The sequence below is a fragment of the Notolabrus celidotus genome, chromosome 1 (genome assembly GCF_009762535.1).
Source record: "Notolabrus celidotus isolate fNotCel1 chromosome 1, fNotCel1.pri, whole genome shotgun sequence".
Classification (NCBI taxonomy): Eukaryota; Metazoa; Chordata; class Actinopteri; order Labriformes; family Labridae; genus Notolabrus; species Notolabrus celidotus.
Genome location: NC_048272.1, coordinates 29084596 through 29103444, shown reverse-complemented (window position 1 = coordinate 29103444; position 18849 = coordinate 29084596). Strand labels below are relative to the sequence as shown.

General features: G+C 36.7%; 2 protein-coding genes across 3 annotated transcripts; one reads left to right on the top strand and one right to left on the bottom strand.

Annotated features, from left to right (window-relative positions):
• Positions 1 to 891: 891 nt before the first annotated feature.
• On the top strand, positions 892 to 5591 carry eevs (2-epi-5-epi-valiolone synthase). Its single transcript, XM_034701694.1, has 5 exons — positions 892 to 1085; positions 2377 to 3010; positions 3286 to 3516; positions 3846 to 4098; positions 4596 to 5591. Exons 1-5 carry the CDS (start codon positions 943 to 945, stop codon positions 4688 to 4690), a joined length of 1356 nt encoding a protein of 451 aa, XP_034557585.1. The 5' UTR covers positions 892 to 942; the 3' UTR covers positions 4691 to 5591.
• Positions 5592 to 9427: 3836 nt separating this feature from the next.
• mitfa (melanocyte inducing transcription factor a) lies at positions 9428 to 17754 on the bottom strand. Of its 2 annotated transcripts, none has more exons than XM_034700978.1 (9): positions 17585 to 17754; positions 13255 to 13467; positions 13059 to 13154; positions 12846 to 12954; positions 12396 to 12479; positions 12014 to 12070; positions 11497 to 11572; positions 11115 to 11262; positions 9428 to 10405 (listed from the first exon to the last, which is right to left on the bottom strand). In XM_034700978.1, the coding sequence occupies exons 2-9, from the start codon at positions 13405 to 13407 to the stop codon at positions 10007 to 10009; spliced, it is 1122 nt and encodes a 373-aa protein (XP_034556869.1). In that variant the 5' UTR covers positions 13408 to 13467; positions 17585 to 17754; the 3' UTR covers positions 9428 to 10006. The 2 variants fall into 2 exon arrangements, with proteins under 2 accessions (XP_034556869.1, XP_034556791.1); XM_034700900.1 differs by lacking the exon at positions 17585 to 17754 and adding an exon at positions 14417 to 14641.
• Positions 17755 to 18849: the final 1095 nt, after the last annotated feature.

Sequence of the window (18849 nt, the reverse complement as noted above, 5' to 3'; positions counted from 1 at the left end):
TCTCCCTTCCCTGTTTCTCTCTCTCTCTCTCTCTCTCTCTCTCTCTCTCTCTCTCTCTCTCTCTCTCTCTCTCTCTCTCTCTCTCTCTAGATCTTTCTTTCTATCTTTTTTTTCTCACCTCTTTCTCTCTCCCTCTCCTTTTCTCTCTCAATCTCTCTTTCTCTTCCTCTCCCTTTCTCTTAATTCAATTCAGAGGACTTTATCAGCAAAGGAAACATTCATTCAGATTACCAAATCACCTGAGCCCCCCCCCCCCCCCTTCTCTCTCTCTCTCTCTCTCTCTCTCTCTCTGTCTTCCTCTCTTTTGATTTTTATTTCATCAGTCTCTTGTTTGATGTAAACTGATTCCTATCTTCCTCAATTCACTATTTGCCAAAGCCCTGCAATTTTACAAAAAAAACACTAGAGGTATTTGAATACATGCTATTTATTTATTTGTTTATTTGTTTATTTGTTCAGTTATTTGTATTTTTTATTATTTTATAAATTATATTTAAAAATCGGTCAAAACCAAAAATGTATTTGCATTTATACATTCACACATGAATGCCTATGATGTACTGATAACTCAACCACATGGTAACACAAAGTCACACTAAGTCAGCGTCATCAAACTAGCACCATACAGCAAATCTCCGAGTACATTTTGACACCCTGTCAAACCTGGATTGAAAGCCCACAGCAAGGCTGCTTCTTTTTCTTTATGCACAAACTGACATTGTAGAGCCGCAAAAATGAATAATTAAATCCTGAAGTGTTACCTCACAAGTTACACAAATCTTACACAAGAGGCAAATCATGTAACTCCATATACTGGTTCCAGATGCTCCTCCTTACCAGACAGGCACCTAAATACTATAAAAGAGTCCTGGGGCGGGTTTCTACTTACAGACTTGTGTGAGCTCTTTTTTTCTTCTCTCTCTTAACCTTCTAACAGCAAGAATGGGAAAGGTTCATCTGAAGGACAAAGAAATTAAAGAAAAGAAAACTGAGTTCAGCTTGGTGCGGGTAAAAAGTACCTGGAAGTGCAAACCAGGAAAAAAGATTAATAGGGATGCAGTTGACTGTGTCTCTGATGCAAAAATGTAAGTAGAACATTGTTATTTGGTTAAAGTGATCTAGGTCCTTAAAGATACATATGTACTGTATTATACTGATTTTTTTTCATTACACTTCACTCGTTTCTTGGTAGGGTGGGGTGGGGGGTAGTTGCTCATATTCTTTATCCAAATGGTAGGTTTTCTTCTGTCACTGACTGTCTTCTAAGTAACGATTTTTTAATGATGGTGTCCATCCGGTTACAGTAGTAGGCTGAAAACCAGTGAATCTGGTTCTGCTAACAGTTCTCCTTGCCGTTATAGACAATAGCCTGCTCTGTATGCAAAGTAAATATTTAATAGAAGTATACATTACTGTAAGACATTTGCAACTACATTATTCTAATGATTTGGAGCAAAATAAATAAAAGTGATTAACATAACATGACTTTGACATGACATTTACATACATTTTGTGCACATGTTTATGTGTATATGTATATATACTACCTGTCAAAAGTTTGGACACACCTTCTCATTCAATGGTTTTTATTTATTTTAATTATTTTCAACATTATAGATTTATACTGAAGACATCAAAACTATGAAATAATTACAACAGTAGTCTAATAGGGCTATCCATTGTGTACTAACCCTAACTCTGAACAACACAACTGATGGTCTCAAACACATTAAGAAGGCAAGTCATTCTACAAATGAACTCTTGACAAGGCTCATGTTAATTAGAAACCATTCCGGGAGACCACTTCATGAAGCAGACTGAGAGAATACCAAGAGTATGCAAAGCTGTCATGAAGGAAAAAGGGGGCTACTTTACAGAAGCTAAAATATAAAACCGATTCTAATTGGTTTAACACTTTTTTGTAAATTAAATAATTCCATATATGTTCTTTCATAGTTTTTATTTCTTGGTATTAATCTACAGTGTTTCAAATAATTAAAATAAATACAAATCCTTGAATGAGAAGGTGTTTCCAAACTTTTGACTGGTAGTGTGTATATATATATCATTTTGTAAATGTTTGAATATACGTATAATTTTGTATACATGTTTATATATGTATATATATACATGTTGTCTATATGTTCATATATTTGCATGTGTATATAAAATTATGTATACATGTTGTATATATATATATATATATATATATATATATATATATATATATATATGTAATGTACATATAATTATACGTAACATACTGTCAGTAGAGTTTATAAAGTGCATTTGACTCCCTGCAACCTAAATTTTAAATTAATGATTCATGTGTCATCACAATAACTATTTCTTCATTGTTTTGTTTTTTTGTGGCAGTTCTGAGAGCAACACAGGAAAGGGGACTACTTGGACAGTCAAGAGCCCCATTGTATTTACATACAAGGTAACTGAGAGTCCAGGCCTGCTGGACCCAAGCAATGACACACTCTTACTTGGCCACATCACTGACCCCCAGCAGTTAGAGGACATTAAAAAATCCAACAAGCCATTAAGACGCTTTGTAGTCATTGACCAAGATGTCTACAAAATCTATGGTCCCAAGCTAACTGAATATTTGGAGGCCAACAATGTCAAGTACAAGATATTGGCACTCCCCACCACTGAGGAAAACAAATCCATGGAATTGGTTTTGAAAATAGTGGAAGAGGTCAACAACTTCTCTCTTGACCGCCGCACAGAGCCCATCATTGCTATTGGTGGAGGGGTGTGCCTGGACATAGTGGGCCTGGCTGCCTCACTCTACAGACGACGCACCCCTTACATCAGGGTCCCAACCACTCTACTCTCCTACATCGATGCAAGCTTGGGGGCTAAGACAGGGGTAAACTTTGCACAGTGTAAGAACAAGCTGGGTGCTTATATTCCTCCTGTCGCTGCCTTTCTTGACCTGTCCTTCATACAAACTGTTCCACGACGACACATCTCTAATGGGCTGGCAGAGATGCTAAAGGTACATTATTAAGGTTACTGAATATTTACTCGAAGCTGTTACAAATGATGATAATCAAAACATGATAATCAGCTTTCACTTTTACAGCATTATGAAAATTAAATTTGATATAGCCCTGATAAAAAATGCAGAGCAGTTGTTTGGTCAAGAAGTCAAAAAAGGAAATAATTGTCTTGTTCAGACAGTGACAAGTCTTTCTGACTCTGAGTGATAAAATGAGATTGTTAAGATCCCAAGATGCTCATCTAAGTTTTTCATGTGTTTTTATTTTACAGATGGCCTTGATGAAACAGAGAGGCCTCTTTGACCTTCTTGAGAAACAGGGCCGTATGCTGTTGGACACTAAATTCCAGGCTGACAACACTGTATGCGGACAGAAGGCTGCATCACAAGCAACATATATAGCCATCAAAGTCATGTTGGAGGAGCTTGCACCAAACCTTTGGGAGGACGATCTTAACAGACTTGTGGACTTTGGTCATCTAATCAGCCCTGCATTAGAGATGGTAATTGTCCCTTTAAAACTTGGTTGGGTCGTGTGATTCACAAACATGGTTCTCGTATGATACATCTATTTCTTGCAAAATTCTACAAATACCTTCAAATAGTTTTTACATTTTGCTGTGTTTTGAAGAGAGATGCAGTGTGTTGTCAGCTCTGGCTAACTTTCATTCAACAGCAGACCGCATCATGGTTTCCACCATGTGTCTGATTTTAGTTTTAGTTTTTGTCAATGTTACTCCGCAATTTAGGATTTTGAATGGAGCAATGATTTCTTCTTTAAGTTGAAAAATACCTTTACTAATTAAATCACTCTTTCTTTTTTTACATACAGAAAGTTCTCCCATCTCTGCTGCATGGAGAGGCAGTGAACATAGATATGTCTTACATGGTGTATGTGTCCAAAGAAAGTGGTCTACTGACAGAAGAAGAAAAGCAAAGGATCATCAACTGCATGGTGGACCTGGAGCTGCCTGTCTGGCATGAGGCCTGTACCATGGAGCTCATACAAAGGTCTCTGCAGGACAGGCTCAAACACTCTGGAGGGCTGGTCAGAATGCCCTTGCCTGTTGGTCTTGGTCAAGCTGGTAAGAATAATTTCCTTCACCTGAAACTGTACAATGCTATTTCAGTCCAAAGATTTATCACCAACTAATATGTCAAAGCTTTCTGGAAAAAGAGGCCTGCAGGTACAGCTAATAGGGTTTCCAAAGAAAAGGCAACGTGCTTGAAGCTATAGTGCAGAGAATAATACAATAAAAATGCAGAGATAAAAAAAATGGCAGAGATATATGTAATGAGAGATTGGCTAAGAATAAATAACGAAAAATGTCCAGGTAGTTACAGATCTTATGAAGTGACAGCAGTCTCCACTCTAATAACTGTAAACCCAGACTTTTATTTTCGTAACTATAAAACAATACTTCCAGGGTGTCCTCAAGTGATGCCAGAAGATGAGATTAAAGAAGTCTCTTGTGAATCCACTGAGATGTAAATTATGTTATCTGTAAGATTTTTTGTATGGACTTCAAATGTATAGTATAGCTAAAACATCTAATCTTTGTTCTCTTTTCTTTCAATGCAGATATTTTCAATAACACATCTAGTGAGATCCTGCAAAGAGCTTATGAAAAATGGTGTGATGACTTGGGCGTCCCCTCTGACAACCAGGATGATTAACATGCCCATGCTACAACTACCTGCTTCTGTAATATGAAATGAATGGAATTCATAAAATGTACTCTTCATAGAGAAAATTATATTTTTGAAAATAAATTGTAATCGAAATAATTTGCATGCTGTATTTTTTACTTTACGACATCATAGACCAGATGATGTTATTTGTTATGATGCTTCTAAAAGCTTCGATCAAACATGTATTCTTGCAGTTTTTCTTTGACAATGCTGACAACACCAGATGCTGCATGTCTGTCAATGAATTCAAAGGAATGGAAGTAGATCAATTAATAAAAAAACACCTGATTTCACTGTCAAAAAGGCTGCCTGTTGCTTTAAGACAGTGGAGAGTGATTAACCAGCCAATCAGTGGCCACCTGGCCAGCAGAGGAAGCTACCCAAACACAGCTCTCACACCATCAGTGCCTGCTGCATGTAGGATGCAGAATTTACACATTACTTCTCAGTTCTTTGTAGAGTTTTTGGGGCTTGTTAGTGCGTGCTCCATCTCAGGTAATTTGTACGTCCATTGAATAGTAAGTTGTCTTAACTCTCTGTTTATTTACTAAGTTAGAAGTTCCCCTGCTAATTAACCTGATAGGTTGCAGTTTTGTAGTTTTGCATTCCTGTTTGACACTTGTAGCGTTACATTTGATGACAGAAGCGTGATTAAGCACACAGTAAGATTTCACAGTTAAGAGATTGGTTTTCATAGTTATCTTAAAGATAGAGTATGTAAGTTTGATGTGTGTACTTTTTATGTTCTTTAAGAGACTATACACACACACACACACACACACACACACACACACACACACACACACACAAACATACCTTTATGAAGAAGATTGTTATGTCTGGAAGCAGATTACAAGCACTTTAAGTAATAAAAGGACACTTCTACGACAGCGAGCCCTGGTTATTGGAGTTACCTCTTAAAGCAAAGCCATAGTTAAGACTCTCCACAACAATTTGAATTATCCAACTTCACTAGGCGTACTATTTTTCACTTTATAATTTTTTTTAGATTAGCTGCTGGTAACAAGCAATGAATCAATCAGCTTGCCAACCACTGGTCATGTGAATCAAATGTGTTGTATGCCTCATTCTAAATTGCCATTGGTAAATATAAAGGTTATATGCTTTATGTTAAAGCAGACCCAGAAAATGTTTGACATTCTTACCTTATTTTCTGTTTGAAATATAATAAAAAGATTTTGAGCAATAAGTTGAGATCAGTGCAGACGTGGAGTTTAATGAACTATAATCCTTCTATCAATCAATCTTTATTTATATATTCACAACAAATGTTATCTCAAGACACTACAAAAAGAGCAGCTCTAGACAATACCCCTTGTTGATATTAGTTGTAAGGACCCAACATCAAAATAAGATAAGAATCCCGTCATACAATAAAATAATATGTCTTATTGCATCTTAATCCACCGTGAGCAGAGCACTTTGTAGCATTTAACAAGTTGCAGCGGCATAAAAACAACTTACTTTTAACAGAAAGAGAGCTTAAGCAGAACCACTCATCTTGAACAGACATCTTCCTCGATTGTGTTGGGATTGGAAAGGTACCGTGGCCCTGAAGGTCAAAACAAATTTACAAAAGATGAAACACTTTTACAAAGTTGGAGACAAATTTACATTTTGGAAAACGTTTTTACATTTTGGAAAACATTTTTACATTTTATAAAACAAAATTACATCAACAAAACACTTTTACCAAGGCCAAAACAAATTTAGCAACAACTATAACAACAACAGCAACAACAAAAAAACTGCTCATTCAGACTAATGATTATTAATGATAAAAGTAAAAGTAATGATATGTGTATGTTGATGATAATGATAATGGACTGATCTTTATGTTTATGGCAGTTAAAGTCAACAATTCTAATATTTGCGTTTACTATAATGATGTTGATAATTGGGATAGGAATGAAAGTATCACTTATAGCAGTTAACAGTAGCATTGTAACAGGGATGATAAAAGTGAGACTGATATTAGTAGTTGTAACAGCTGGAGTCTGGCAGGTCCACAGCAGCAGGCCATCTACATCAAAGATCCAGAAGAACCTACGAGACAAGGGAGCACAGGGACTCCAAGCAAGATCTGTGGTTAGTATCTGTAATGGGACATGAAGATTTAAAGTTAGTGAACAGCAGACAGAGGAGAGAGAGGGAAAGACAGGAACTGAGTGTGCCAGTTTCCCCAGCTGGATAACAAAGGATAACAATAATTTGATCATCACTGATGAGAGAATTAAGGAGCAGAGTGGAGCATCTCAGCTGTGGTCTCTCAGCCTTTCTCCCTCTTATCGCCCTCTTCCTCTCCTATCTCCCCTTGTATTTTGTCCTTTCCTTTCTCTTTCTTACTTTGTCTCAAAATGTGAGAAAAGCAGGAAAGCTGAAAAGCTTCTATGGTAAATGGATCCTCACTTGATGCTCCAAATTAAAACAAGGTCAGAGTTCATCTGTCAAGGAAGTTCAATGCGCTATCATGCTTTAGGTGCATGTTTTGTCATTTAAAACAATAGATGTACTTCAAACATGCACGTTAAACTGACTTGACACCCGCAGTCCAACCCCATTTTGGTGAGAGCAAAAACACTTTCTGTAATGGGTATGAAGAGACAGGAGGGCTGGAGACCTTTAGAGTTAAGTTTTGTTTTGGGTTGGACTTGTTGCATGTGTTAATAAATGTTATCATGAAATAAAAGGTATTATTAATGGCATTGCAATCTCCAGCACTATAAACGTATTCTCATGTCAAGCAACCCCTCATCCTTCTGTGTGTTTGAGCTGCATCCAGCACACCTCAGATGACCAAAGGTGAAAGGTTGTCATGTGACATCAGTTACCAGCTAATTTTGTCATTAGCAATATTACATGAATTGTATTTTATTTCTTTTCATAGGCATCGTTTAACCTTGTGTTTTCCATGGAAGCTATGTATTTAAGTTATATGTATGAAATCATGTTTGATTATTATGTGTATTGCATGTGTTTTATATGCTTGTGGGGACTGTTGCAAACCAAGTTGCCCCTTAGGAACAATAAACATTTTCCAATCCATAAAACAGGCATTTAGTCTTGCCCCTTCAAAAATAAAAAATATAAATGAGAAAAATAAAGTCAACTAAAGTCAACTACCATCTCCTTGGTTTTGGACACATTTATTTCTAAAAATAGGATGTGCACTAGTGAACAAAAATGGCCAAAACAGAGCCATGATCAGCGTCATGGTCACTGGTAAAAAGTGAAACAATCACAAGTGTAATGACATGACTCCTTTTATGTTGACTGTTACATTCAACCGTGTATCAATAAATAAAGCAGGGATAGAACAAAGCCATCAAGAGAGATAATAAAATCAGACAAAAACGTTAACCTTAACATGCTGTGATCTTACATTTAAAGAGTCAATCAGCCAGCATGTCAGACCTGGCCAATGATGTAGATGCTCTATGTTTTTCTGTCAATAGGTGGGGTTGGATACAGTCAAAAGCTAAAGATCAATCAATATAAAGTAATAACACAAATATTTTACTTCCTCAAAATGCTTCCTCAACAGCTCTGCTTGACCCACAATCTGAAATGGGTCTATATTAATATGGATAATAATAATGATAATAATGATAATAATGATAATAATAATAATAATAATAATAATAATAATAATAATAATAATATCAATAATAATGATGATGATAATAATAATAATAATAATAATAATGATTAATAATTATAATAACAACAAAAGTATTATTCTAATTAAAATACTAATAATAATAAAAATAATAATACTACTAATAATAATAATACTAATAATAATAATATTTATTATTATTATTTTTACTATAAAAAAACTACTACTACTTCTTCTAAAAGTAATTCTTATTATAATGAAAATAATAATAATTATATTTGTCATGAACTTGTCTCCCTTTTTGGGATCTGAAAGATTAAGTTGTGATGTTTGAACAGACGTTGATTATTAAAATAAATTTGAGAAAGATTCTGAAAAAAAAAAAAAAAAAAACTTTCCCTTAAGTTCTGGTGAATATTAAAAACAAGAGCTCACTGCACTTCATAACCGCCCCATTTGTTCCATGTGTTTGGTGGATTCTTGTCATTGACAGAACAATAAAGAGCATGTTTTACACCAATACATTTTAGTTATCCAGTCTATGTGACAGTAGATTTTAGTGTTGCTCTCTTTATCCAACCCACAAGTCAAATGTTTCTGAACTGAACCGTGTTTACAACATGAAAATAAGAAAGAACTTAAATGTCAAAATTAAAATACAGCACATTTACATTGGTGTTCACGTAAAAAGACAAATAGATGAAAAAGAAATATACAATAAAAATAAGATAGTAATAGCTACTCAGTACTCTAGTAGTTGCCCACATTACCTACACCGCCCCTTTATTGAGAAATTCACCTGTAAACCTGTATGGAGGCTCTGTTGTCAACTTTACTACTAACTTTAGCAAATTTATCAAAAAAAGTGAGTGCCTTCATTAATGTAGACGTAAGTGTATGCTATACTCAGAATTGTTTCAGTGCTTTTCTTTGCTGTCAGGAAACTAATTCGTTTCGGCACTATTTTCAGGCATTATTTTCAGACACTATTTTGTTCTTCTGCCTGCAATGCACTGATAAGCTGTTCAGGTCTTTGGGCTTTAAAAGAGACAAAATATACAACCAAACTGAAAAATAAGGGATTTTAACAGCGACAATGATTTTATTCACTGTGAACTCGAGAAGACAACTTGATATGACAGGGTACAGAAAGGAACGATGTGATTCAACGAACCCTCGGAAAGAGGGGAACAACTTGTGTGCCAACTTGTGTAAAAGAGAGATAAGTTACCTGGTGGTGCAGATGTGTAAACTATGAGCCCATGCACATGTGTTGTCATGAATGGGACTTGCTAACATCAGTAAACCAGGACTGAATCAGGGGATATCAGTGGCTCACATACACCTGCAAGTTGACATTATAGAAAAACCAAACAGTGCACTGTAGATGGAGAAACATGCATGAGAAACAGAGCTCAAACAACATGACTGTCTGATGGCAAAGTAAAGCACTAGAAAGATTCTAAATATAGTTTAGGTCAGCCTTTATTACAATTAGCTAAGTTACAGTTGACCCTTGCATCAGCTGCTAGCTTAGCTCCTGTGTGGGTCCACTGGCCAGTTTCTCAATAACATGGCAGAGCTGATTAGCTTCTCATGCAGGTAACAAGTACCTCATACAACCCCATTTTAAAAATACCAAACTGTCCCTTTAAATGATGCTAACAGCCTTGCTCCCTTTCCTCCATACTAGAGCTGGAACTGTGTTGGCTGCTGCTGTTGCCACCTGGGGACATTGCAGACATCAGAGGATCGCTTGGAGAAATTGGTGACAGGGTGTTTTCCCTTACCAATTCCTTCATTTTACAAGTCCTGGAATTTCTATAAGAGCCAGGCTCCCCAGAATCTGCGGGAATACGGTCAAATGTGATTGTTCCATTGTTAAGGTCAAGTGTCGTTGGTGGAGACATGTCAGGTGCTGTGTTATGCTGGTAGAGATCTGAGGGGCAGTCACCAAGGAGAGGCTCCTGTTTAATGGATCTGGACATCAAGTCTGATGTGCAAACAGAAGAGGATGGCACCACTGTAAGTCCATGAGCTCGGGCCTGGATTTCTAACTCCTAAAAGAGTACAGAAAAGAAAAGGGACAAGAAAAGAGAAGTAAAGAAAGACACAAAATAAAAGTTGAACAATAGATATTGTTTAATATATTAAATACTACCCTGAGATTATTATTAGCCATATAAGCTGTTCATTGAGTCCTTTAAGATACAGTACATGCTTATGTAACATGCAACTTCATATAATGATTATGAAACATAATCTTTGCCATCTTAGCTAACCATATTTACTTGCTTATAACTGCTTTGAGTGGTAAATATAAGTCAGGAAGTATAGAGTCAGGGGGCTGTTAATTTAACAAAGGTGCATATATCTTATCATCTTCATCAACATCGACATTTAAAAGATACTGTATCGCCCTTTCTTTCTCAATAGCCAAGCTTTGCTCGCTCAGTCTGAAGAGTGCCAGCTTCCCTAAATCTGGGATATTTTTTTTTGTTATCAGGTAAGTTGCCAATAAGAAGACTCTTTATAGAGACTGATTGTTTTTGCATAGTCTATGTTTTTTCCTTTGCAATTTGGTTTTCTTTTTTGTTGGTTAAAACTTGGTTAGTCCATATTTGGTTGGTGTTGAGGTCCTTAGGCAGTCTGAAGAATGCTCTGTTGTATGAACAAAGCGTCATGATCAACTGGCTGAACAACTTTCCATTCAACAGCCCAGATATCTGCCTGAAGACAAAAACTTGAAAACCAAAGACTATGACTTACCTGTATACGAAGCATGAGATGGCGGTTAGCATGCTCCAACTTCCTTTGCCGGCACTCAAGCTCCTTGGCCCTCTGCTGTTCCCGCTGAAGCCTCCTGATATAGTCCACTGAGGCTTTTAGAATGGTGCCCTTATTCCAGCGCATGTCTCTGGGGTATTCAGAAGACAAAGGGTACAGTCAGAGTCAGCTGACCAGCTGACCAGAAAGGCAGTCTTTATGGCCCCACAAATAAATCATTACATTTTTAAGGTCACTAGGAAACTAGGAGGTGAGAGAAGGACAAAGATGTTAGAATTATGGTTAACAAATTGAAAAAAGGCTGATAGATGACACACAAGTGTCAAAGTGTAAACACAAACAAAAACAATTTAAAAAACCTCACGGGTCATTTGACTTGGGTATCAGGGTTCCCAGTTCTTTGATGCGATCGTTGATGTTGAATCTTCGTCTTCTTTCAACTGAAATATGATTTGAAAAATAATACACAAGGAGTATATTAGCTTTTGCAGTATTTCATTTATGAACACAGAGATACAAACGGTTTTTCTTTTTACAATAACCTAAAATACAGATTCACATCTAAAATTGCTAATATTTAAAATGATCTGTGCTTCTTTATTCTGGCAACAACTCTTTATAATTAACAAATAACTGAAACAAGTTAACCTTAATATTGACTTATATTAACCTCAGAAATTAAGGTTATTATGGTTTTCCATAAAATACCACATAAACCTGCAAAAATTGTGAAGTAGTTCAATGAAGTAATGGTAGAACTAGAAGTTCAATGAAGCAGTGGTAGAACTACATGTGAAGTAGTTCAATGAAGTAATGGTAGAACTACGTGTGAAGTGCACAAAATTTTGAGGATACAGTTGTTTCTATTTTAGATGACTCACTTAAGTTGTGGTTGTCTTTCTTCTGTCTCTCTTTAGCAAGAGCACGTACTTCAGCCTCTGTGAAGCAAAAACATGCCAATGTCTCTCTTTTTTTAAGTGTTATAAATAAATTGATTCATTCTTTCTCATAGCACATGGGAAATATATGTATTTGCTGTGGAAGGTTTGATTTTCAAAGCAAATTAAACATTTGAATGTTTTGTGGAGTGATTTGTAGACATGGATTAGCATTAAAACATGCCAATCTCAATTTCTACAGTAATAGATCATTAATTGTGTGCAAATTCAGTAATACACAAAATGTGTCATTTGCAATTTCTGGTGAGATCAGACTTAAAATAACTTTTATAGTTTCAAAGCATCATCGTTTTACGTTGCTTACCTACTGGAATACCCTCTGGCCTGTGGAAGCTTTCATATTGGCCACAGGATCCAGTCTTGTCCAGCACTTGCTTCATGCCAGGAGCTGAGGTAATTATTTGGCAAATGTATTAATAGTAACTTGTGCATTTCCAAACTGCACACAATATTGACATTTGCGAAGAGTCATGAAAAGGGCTGATTTTATCCTTTGATAAAAATTCTGTCATGATAAACAGTTATCTGGATTAAATAAACATAACAAACTTTATTCCAACCTTACTACCATTATCAAGAGCCAAGTGTGTGGTCACAGAGAAGTGGACGAATTTGACTATGAAATATCACATTGAGGTCTCCATGGCTCCCATAAAAACAAAACCCAAATGTATGTAAGAATAGAAAACAACAATTAACAGAATAATGACTCATAACCTAAAATAAGCGTGGAAAGATGTGTTTCAAAGTTTACCTGCATATTCTCTCTTGACGTTGGGTTGGCAGGAGTTACTAATGCCGAGACCCGGGAGTTGGAGTCCTTGGTTGCCATACACATCAAGAAGGTGACCAGACACGGGAAGCTGAGGAGTAAACGTCACAAAAATGAGAAAAACATCTCTTTTGTTTATTTTATTGGCACATTTATCAACAGAATCTTTAAAAACTGAATCGTGTGAAGAATTACCGGGTTGTTCATTTGGAGTCCTGGATCCATAAGTCCGAGTACATCTTCATTATAACTTGACTCTAAGCTTATAATATCATCAATGACATCATCCATCTGTATGGTGGGGAAACATGTTTTATTCAGAAATGACAGTTTATTTGGGAATCTGAATTTGATAAAAGTAAAAGTGTTGGGTGGTAATGAGCAGGCATACCTCTTTCTCACAGCTGGAGCTGAGAGTAAGCAGGGCCATGGGACTGTTTGGGGCACTGCTGCCAGGCCCGGGTGGCATGCCATGCTCAGTCGGCTGGCTGGGGCACTGGCTGCCGGCTTTTCCACCCAAGGTGGTGGATAGATAGTGCCTCATCTGCTGCCTCTGAGCCTGCTGGATGTGGTACTTTGTGGGATTCTCAAGGTGGGACTGCACCTATGTGAGTAGGGTGTAAATATTACTGAATTAATTATTTGTCCAAGTCCAGCATGTATTTATAGAAGTTCAAAATGAAGGGCCACAGATCACAAACTACAGCTGACCTAGGAATGGTTCTTGAAAGTTGTTTAAAAATTGTCAGATTTTGATTTAAAGCACTGCTGTGTATATGCTAATGAGAATAAAGAATAAATTGCAAAGAAACCTTTAAAATCTTAAGCTTTGTTTCGATCACTTTATATTCTATGCTTTTACTTTTAATCATAATCTAAGACTTTGCCAGAACAAATAACAGGACACATCGAGTTACACGGCTGTGTTGCACTTACATTTTTAATACTTTGTGTATGAAGATGAACAGTCGATCTTGAAAGTCAATTTCAAAAGTGAGACACGCTTGAATTTTAACACAGCTTTTGAAGTATCCTAATATTCACGCAAAGTTGTTGGAACTTATTTCAAACAAAACGTTTTCATTTCATTACAATTCAATTATTCAAATGACAAGTGGAAAAAGTGTAGAGGCCAAACTGATCTCAAATGTGACGTTTTCATCAGTGTTAACACTTCCATGGGCCCATTTTCGTTTACTTGAAACACAAACCCCCCACAAAGATGAGACTCAGAAGTTTTGTTCCATTATCTATGACCGGTTAAAGTTCCTGCAAGACTTACAAAACAATAGAGCAGATAAAAAGTATTTTTCTTTCCATAGCTTTTAAACTATATATTACATGTAGGTTTTGGTAAAGTGCAGCTTTGAACCAAAGCATTGAAAACAAACTAAGAAGGCTATTGACACCGTTTTGGCAGTCTATAGGCTTATATAATGTTAATTAAACTGTTTTAATAACAAGTTAAAACTGGTTTAACCTCTTCCTAAACCCTTTCAAACTTTCAGTTTTTCTTATTCTATCAAATAAAGACATAAAACAACCCATCTTACCTGATAGTGGCTGTATTCCAGCATCTCCAACATGTTATTTGAGTAGTAACTGATCAAAAGTATTCACATACGGTTCATATTCCCTTTATCCTGTTAGTGTTCACTGTGGACGGTGAGCTAGATCCAAAGAGAAATCACTAGTCTCACTAAATGTATCTGGGGCTTAAGGCTCATTAGTTATGCAAGTTAAGAAATGGAGGAGGACACTGAGACTCATCCTCCTTCTGTTGTGTTGTACCAGCTCAACTATGAATTTATTTCTTTATACATCTCAATTGACGTCACCACCTCTTGCTCACAAAGGAGTCCTTTTATTTGGTAACCAGTAGTCTGCGAACTAAAGCTTGCTTAAGGCCAACTATCGTTTAATCTTTAGTTCTGCTCATCTAGCATAAAACATTATTTGTTCTAAGTTCAGGGAACACAATAAACCACTGTTTGATTACAACCCAACCATATGAAAACCTAAAAGTATGGTGTTTATCAGCTCAACCAATTTGGGAGGGATGTTTAGAGGTTAATTACATGTAAATGTCAATTTTTATGCAGTTGCAATCACAGGGCAAACCTGTTTGACTTTCCAGAAAAACATCCTTACTTAAGGAGCATTAGGAAATGCTTTAGTCTTCCCTTTATAAGCTCTATTTGTGGTGGAAACTAAAATATAAACCATCATATTTATTAAGACAGAATTATTATATTGATAGATAGACGGTATATTTCTCTTGAGAGGACATATTTGTGAATCAGTTATCCATGGCACCAATCCAAGTCACCAACTGGTCCTTCAAGATGTAAATTAATACTGATAATGCGTGTTTATGTGTGGAAGAGTTAGATATATAAATAATGAATAATTAGATGATTTATCATTTCATTTTTGTATTTGTAACTTTACATGTCTAACTCTAAATCTCATCCATTGTGTCAACAAATGTAAGCTTTTTTGATGCAGCCTGTAATCATTATATTATCAGATAATTCCCAATTGTAAAGTAAAATAAGGAAACATCTGCAGAAGCATCAGACACACAACAATTGAAAATACTGTTGGAAGGGGAGAAGGAAAACAAATACTTTAAACTATCGTCAGAGTTTGTGTAAAAGTGGTCAACTAAATGAAAGTCTTCCTTCTTGGAAATGTGATTCACTCATCTAAGGTCTTGCAAAGTAATATTCTGCATATTTTGCTGCCTCTAACTTTTCTGTGAATTTTTGGAAAAATTTTCAAAGCTGACACAAATGATTTTCCAGAGAAACAAAAACAACTTCAAAATCTAAATCTAGACTGCCTGTCTTTTTATGTTCTGCTCCCAAGGACCATAGACCTTCACTCAAACTATTTACTTTTCTATCCTTACAATTCCAACTCACAATTTTCACCGTCAATGACAAGGACTGTGTTTACAAATTGCACAAGGATAATTCACTGCTATGACAGCAAATTTCATGTTTGTTTTTTTTGTCATTATGAAATATTTATCTAAATGAATAAGGCAGCTTGACAAGATTTTCATATAGGACCTTATCGCTTATGCAGTGTATGTACTTAACATCTGCTACTGCATACTTGTAATACTGCTTGAACACTGAGTATTCTATCTGTTCCTGAGCTATTGAAACTCTCCAGGAGCTGAGCACAAACACAGGGGAAGTGCCCCCTGGCTGGACAAACCCTTGTATGATAAAACAGAGAAAGAATTCTTTGTACTTCATAGTAGAGCATTCATTTGTCTCCCCTCCGCAGTGTGCTCTTTTTCCTTTAACCAAACCTTTGGGTTGGGTTGGAAGAAGGAACTATTAACAAGGGATGTTTTTCATTTATCCCTACAGCTAGCCAAACCATGACTTTATTTATAGACACTTTCTGAGACAGAGGTTTTATTACCTTCTCAGGGGGAGCACATGGGTCCATGTTTTACTTATGCCTTGAGGACCAGTAACATTTAGAGAGAAGCTCGTCACTCCCTGACCCATGAAATGAAACAGATCGATTCATATCTCAACCAGTTCCCCTCTGCGTCGTTCTTTATTGGCAACCAGCTACACGTGGAGACATTTCATCAAAAGAGGATGCTAAAGATTTAATGTGCAAGACTAAAGCTGAGTTGCTGACCAATGAGACTTTGAAATCACATCAACAGAAGCTGAGTGGATGGATGTATAGATGACTCTCATATTTTAAAAAGTAGGCACATCCTGTTTCAAAGCGATGCAGAAAAACTAGTCCATGCATTTGTTACCTCCAGGTTGAATTACTGTAATATGCTCTGACGCTGATCTAATTCATTCTCACCTTGTCTGGAGTCTTGGGTTGAGGCTGCTTTGACTTCCTCAACCAATGGAGGTGAAAGCAGTTGATGGACACTAGAGAGTGACCTACAGAACTCAGACACTCACCTTCCCTGATTCCCTCTTTAAGAAGCTTAGTTTCTACATTTCTGATGCCCCTCAACCAGAGGTGTCACCTTACTTAAGTAGACATTTTGGGTATCTATACTACTTCTTCTTACATTTTCATGCAATTATCTGTACTTTCTACTCCTTACATTTTAGAAAATAGCCTCGTTACTCCTCTTTCACTTTAGCTTGATTTCATTCCGGCTCGTCATCGTTCAAAAAAACACATTTATGTACATTGACATTCCAATAAAGGTTTTTGATAACATGCCCGTGAATTCTGACGTTTTGCACCATTACAATACTTATAGGCAACTAGTCATCATATCTTCCGCTCCATGAAACACGTTAATGCTCAGTAGTACACATATATGTTCTTTAATGTATTTGCCTTGTACCAAAATGCGTTCATTTTCAATGGGCATAAATGCGGCTGAAACAGGTGCAACCCAAATATTTCAACATTAACATATTAATATAACATTATAGTCATTATGGCCTTTAGAAACATGTTTTTTTGGGGGAGGTGGGGTAGTGCACTACAGGCCCCTGTGGCGCAGCCTACGCTTTTGTCCTAAATGACATTTTTTCCCCTTACATTACTTTTATACTTTAAGTAGTTTTGAAACCAGTACTTTTACACTTTGTCTTGAGCAAAAAGCTTGAGTTGATACTTCAACTTCTACATCAGTATTTTTAAACCCTAGTATCTATACTTCTACTTGAGCAATGAATGTGAAAACTTTTGACACCTCAACATCAACTCACCCTGGGGCATCACAGTTCAGATTCTCCCATGGGGGCAACCAGAACTGTCTTCTGTGTTCTGTCACCAGAACACTTTAAATTGATGATTACTTTGCTTGTACTAAAGGTGAGAAAGTTATTCCCACTTGTCTTGGCTTCCCCCTTGTTACCATGATTGACATTGCCTCCTGGGGGATGCTCTTTTCCCAGCCCTGAAACTCATGGCATGCAGGGACCTGTAGAGAATTTATAGGGGCAGGCGCTCAATTAACAAAAGGCATTTTGCGAATGATTGTAAAAATGCTTGGAAAAACTACCACTGAGACACTACTGAAGAAGCAATACAATATGTGAATTTATAACAAACTCATGACTGTGGATATTTCAAACAGTGATAAATTAAAGTACATGCAGATAATTTGTGGGAACCATTCCAGCAGTTAAGAGTGTCAAATTTACTGTCGCCCTCAAAGACCTTGACTTGTTCTTAAATGTTTGATAACTTTTGAACCGCTAATCCTATCAACAAACTCTAAAACTCAGTTAAATTGGACATTCTCAGCTTTCCATTGATACCACATTTGTTTCATTCAGCATATTCAAAATAAATCCAGGAGAGTCTGGCGCTCCCACGCATGGTCTAGGTCTTTAAGGGTTAATTGTTTTACAATTTTATTCGGTATAATTTCTTATTTCATGCTTGTTTTGACAATTGTTTTGACAATTTTGCCAACAGTGTGACACACTCTTCCTGCTTCACAAACAGAAAGCCCCCTGGAGCCTATCCCACGTTGGGCAGAAGGCAGGTGCACCCTGGACAGTTCGCTAACCTGTCACAGGGCTAATATGGAGAGACAGACAACCTTTCACGCACACACTCACACCTACGGGAAATTTAGAGTGACCAATTAACCTGGTGAGGATGTTTTTGGACTGTGGGAGGGAGCCGGAGTACCCAGAGAGGACCCACGCATGTACGGGGAGAACAGGAAACTCCACACAGAGTGCTAGAGTTAAAAACTGAACTACTCTACTTAAGTAGACTTAACTGTGAAATTGCTGCAATCCAGTAACAGCCACACACAAAGATACAACTACCACTACCACTACAGAAAAATGACCACATGAAAATGTGGACTGCACTAACTACAATACAAAATGGTCACACTGTTTTCCCCTCTACAGAGTAATGCTGCAAATTTACACCTAAGAAGCAACTTACATGTTACCCACAGAATGTGGAGAACAGTAACCGGGACAAAAGCTCACTTTAATCTCCTTTAATT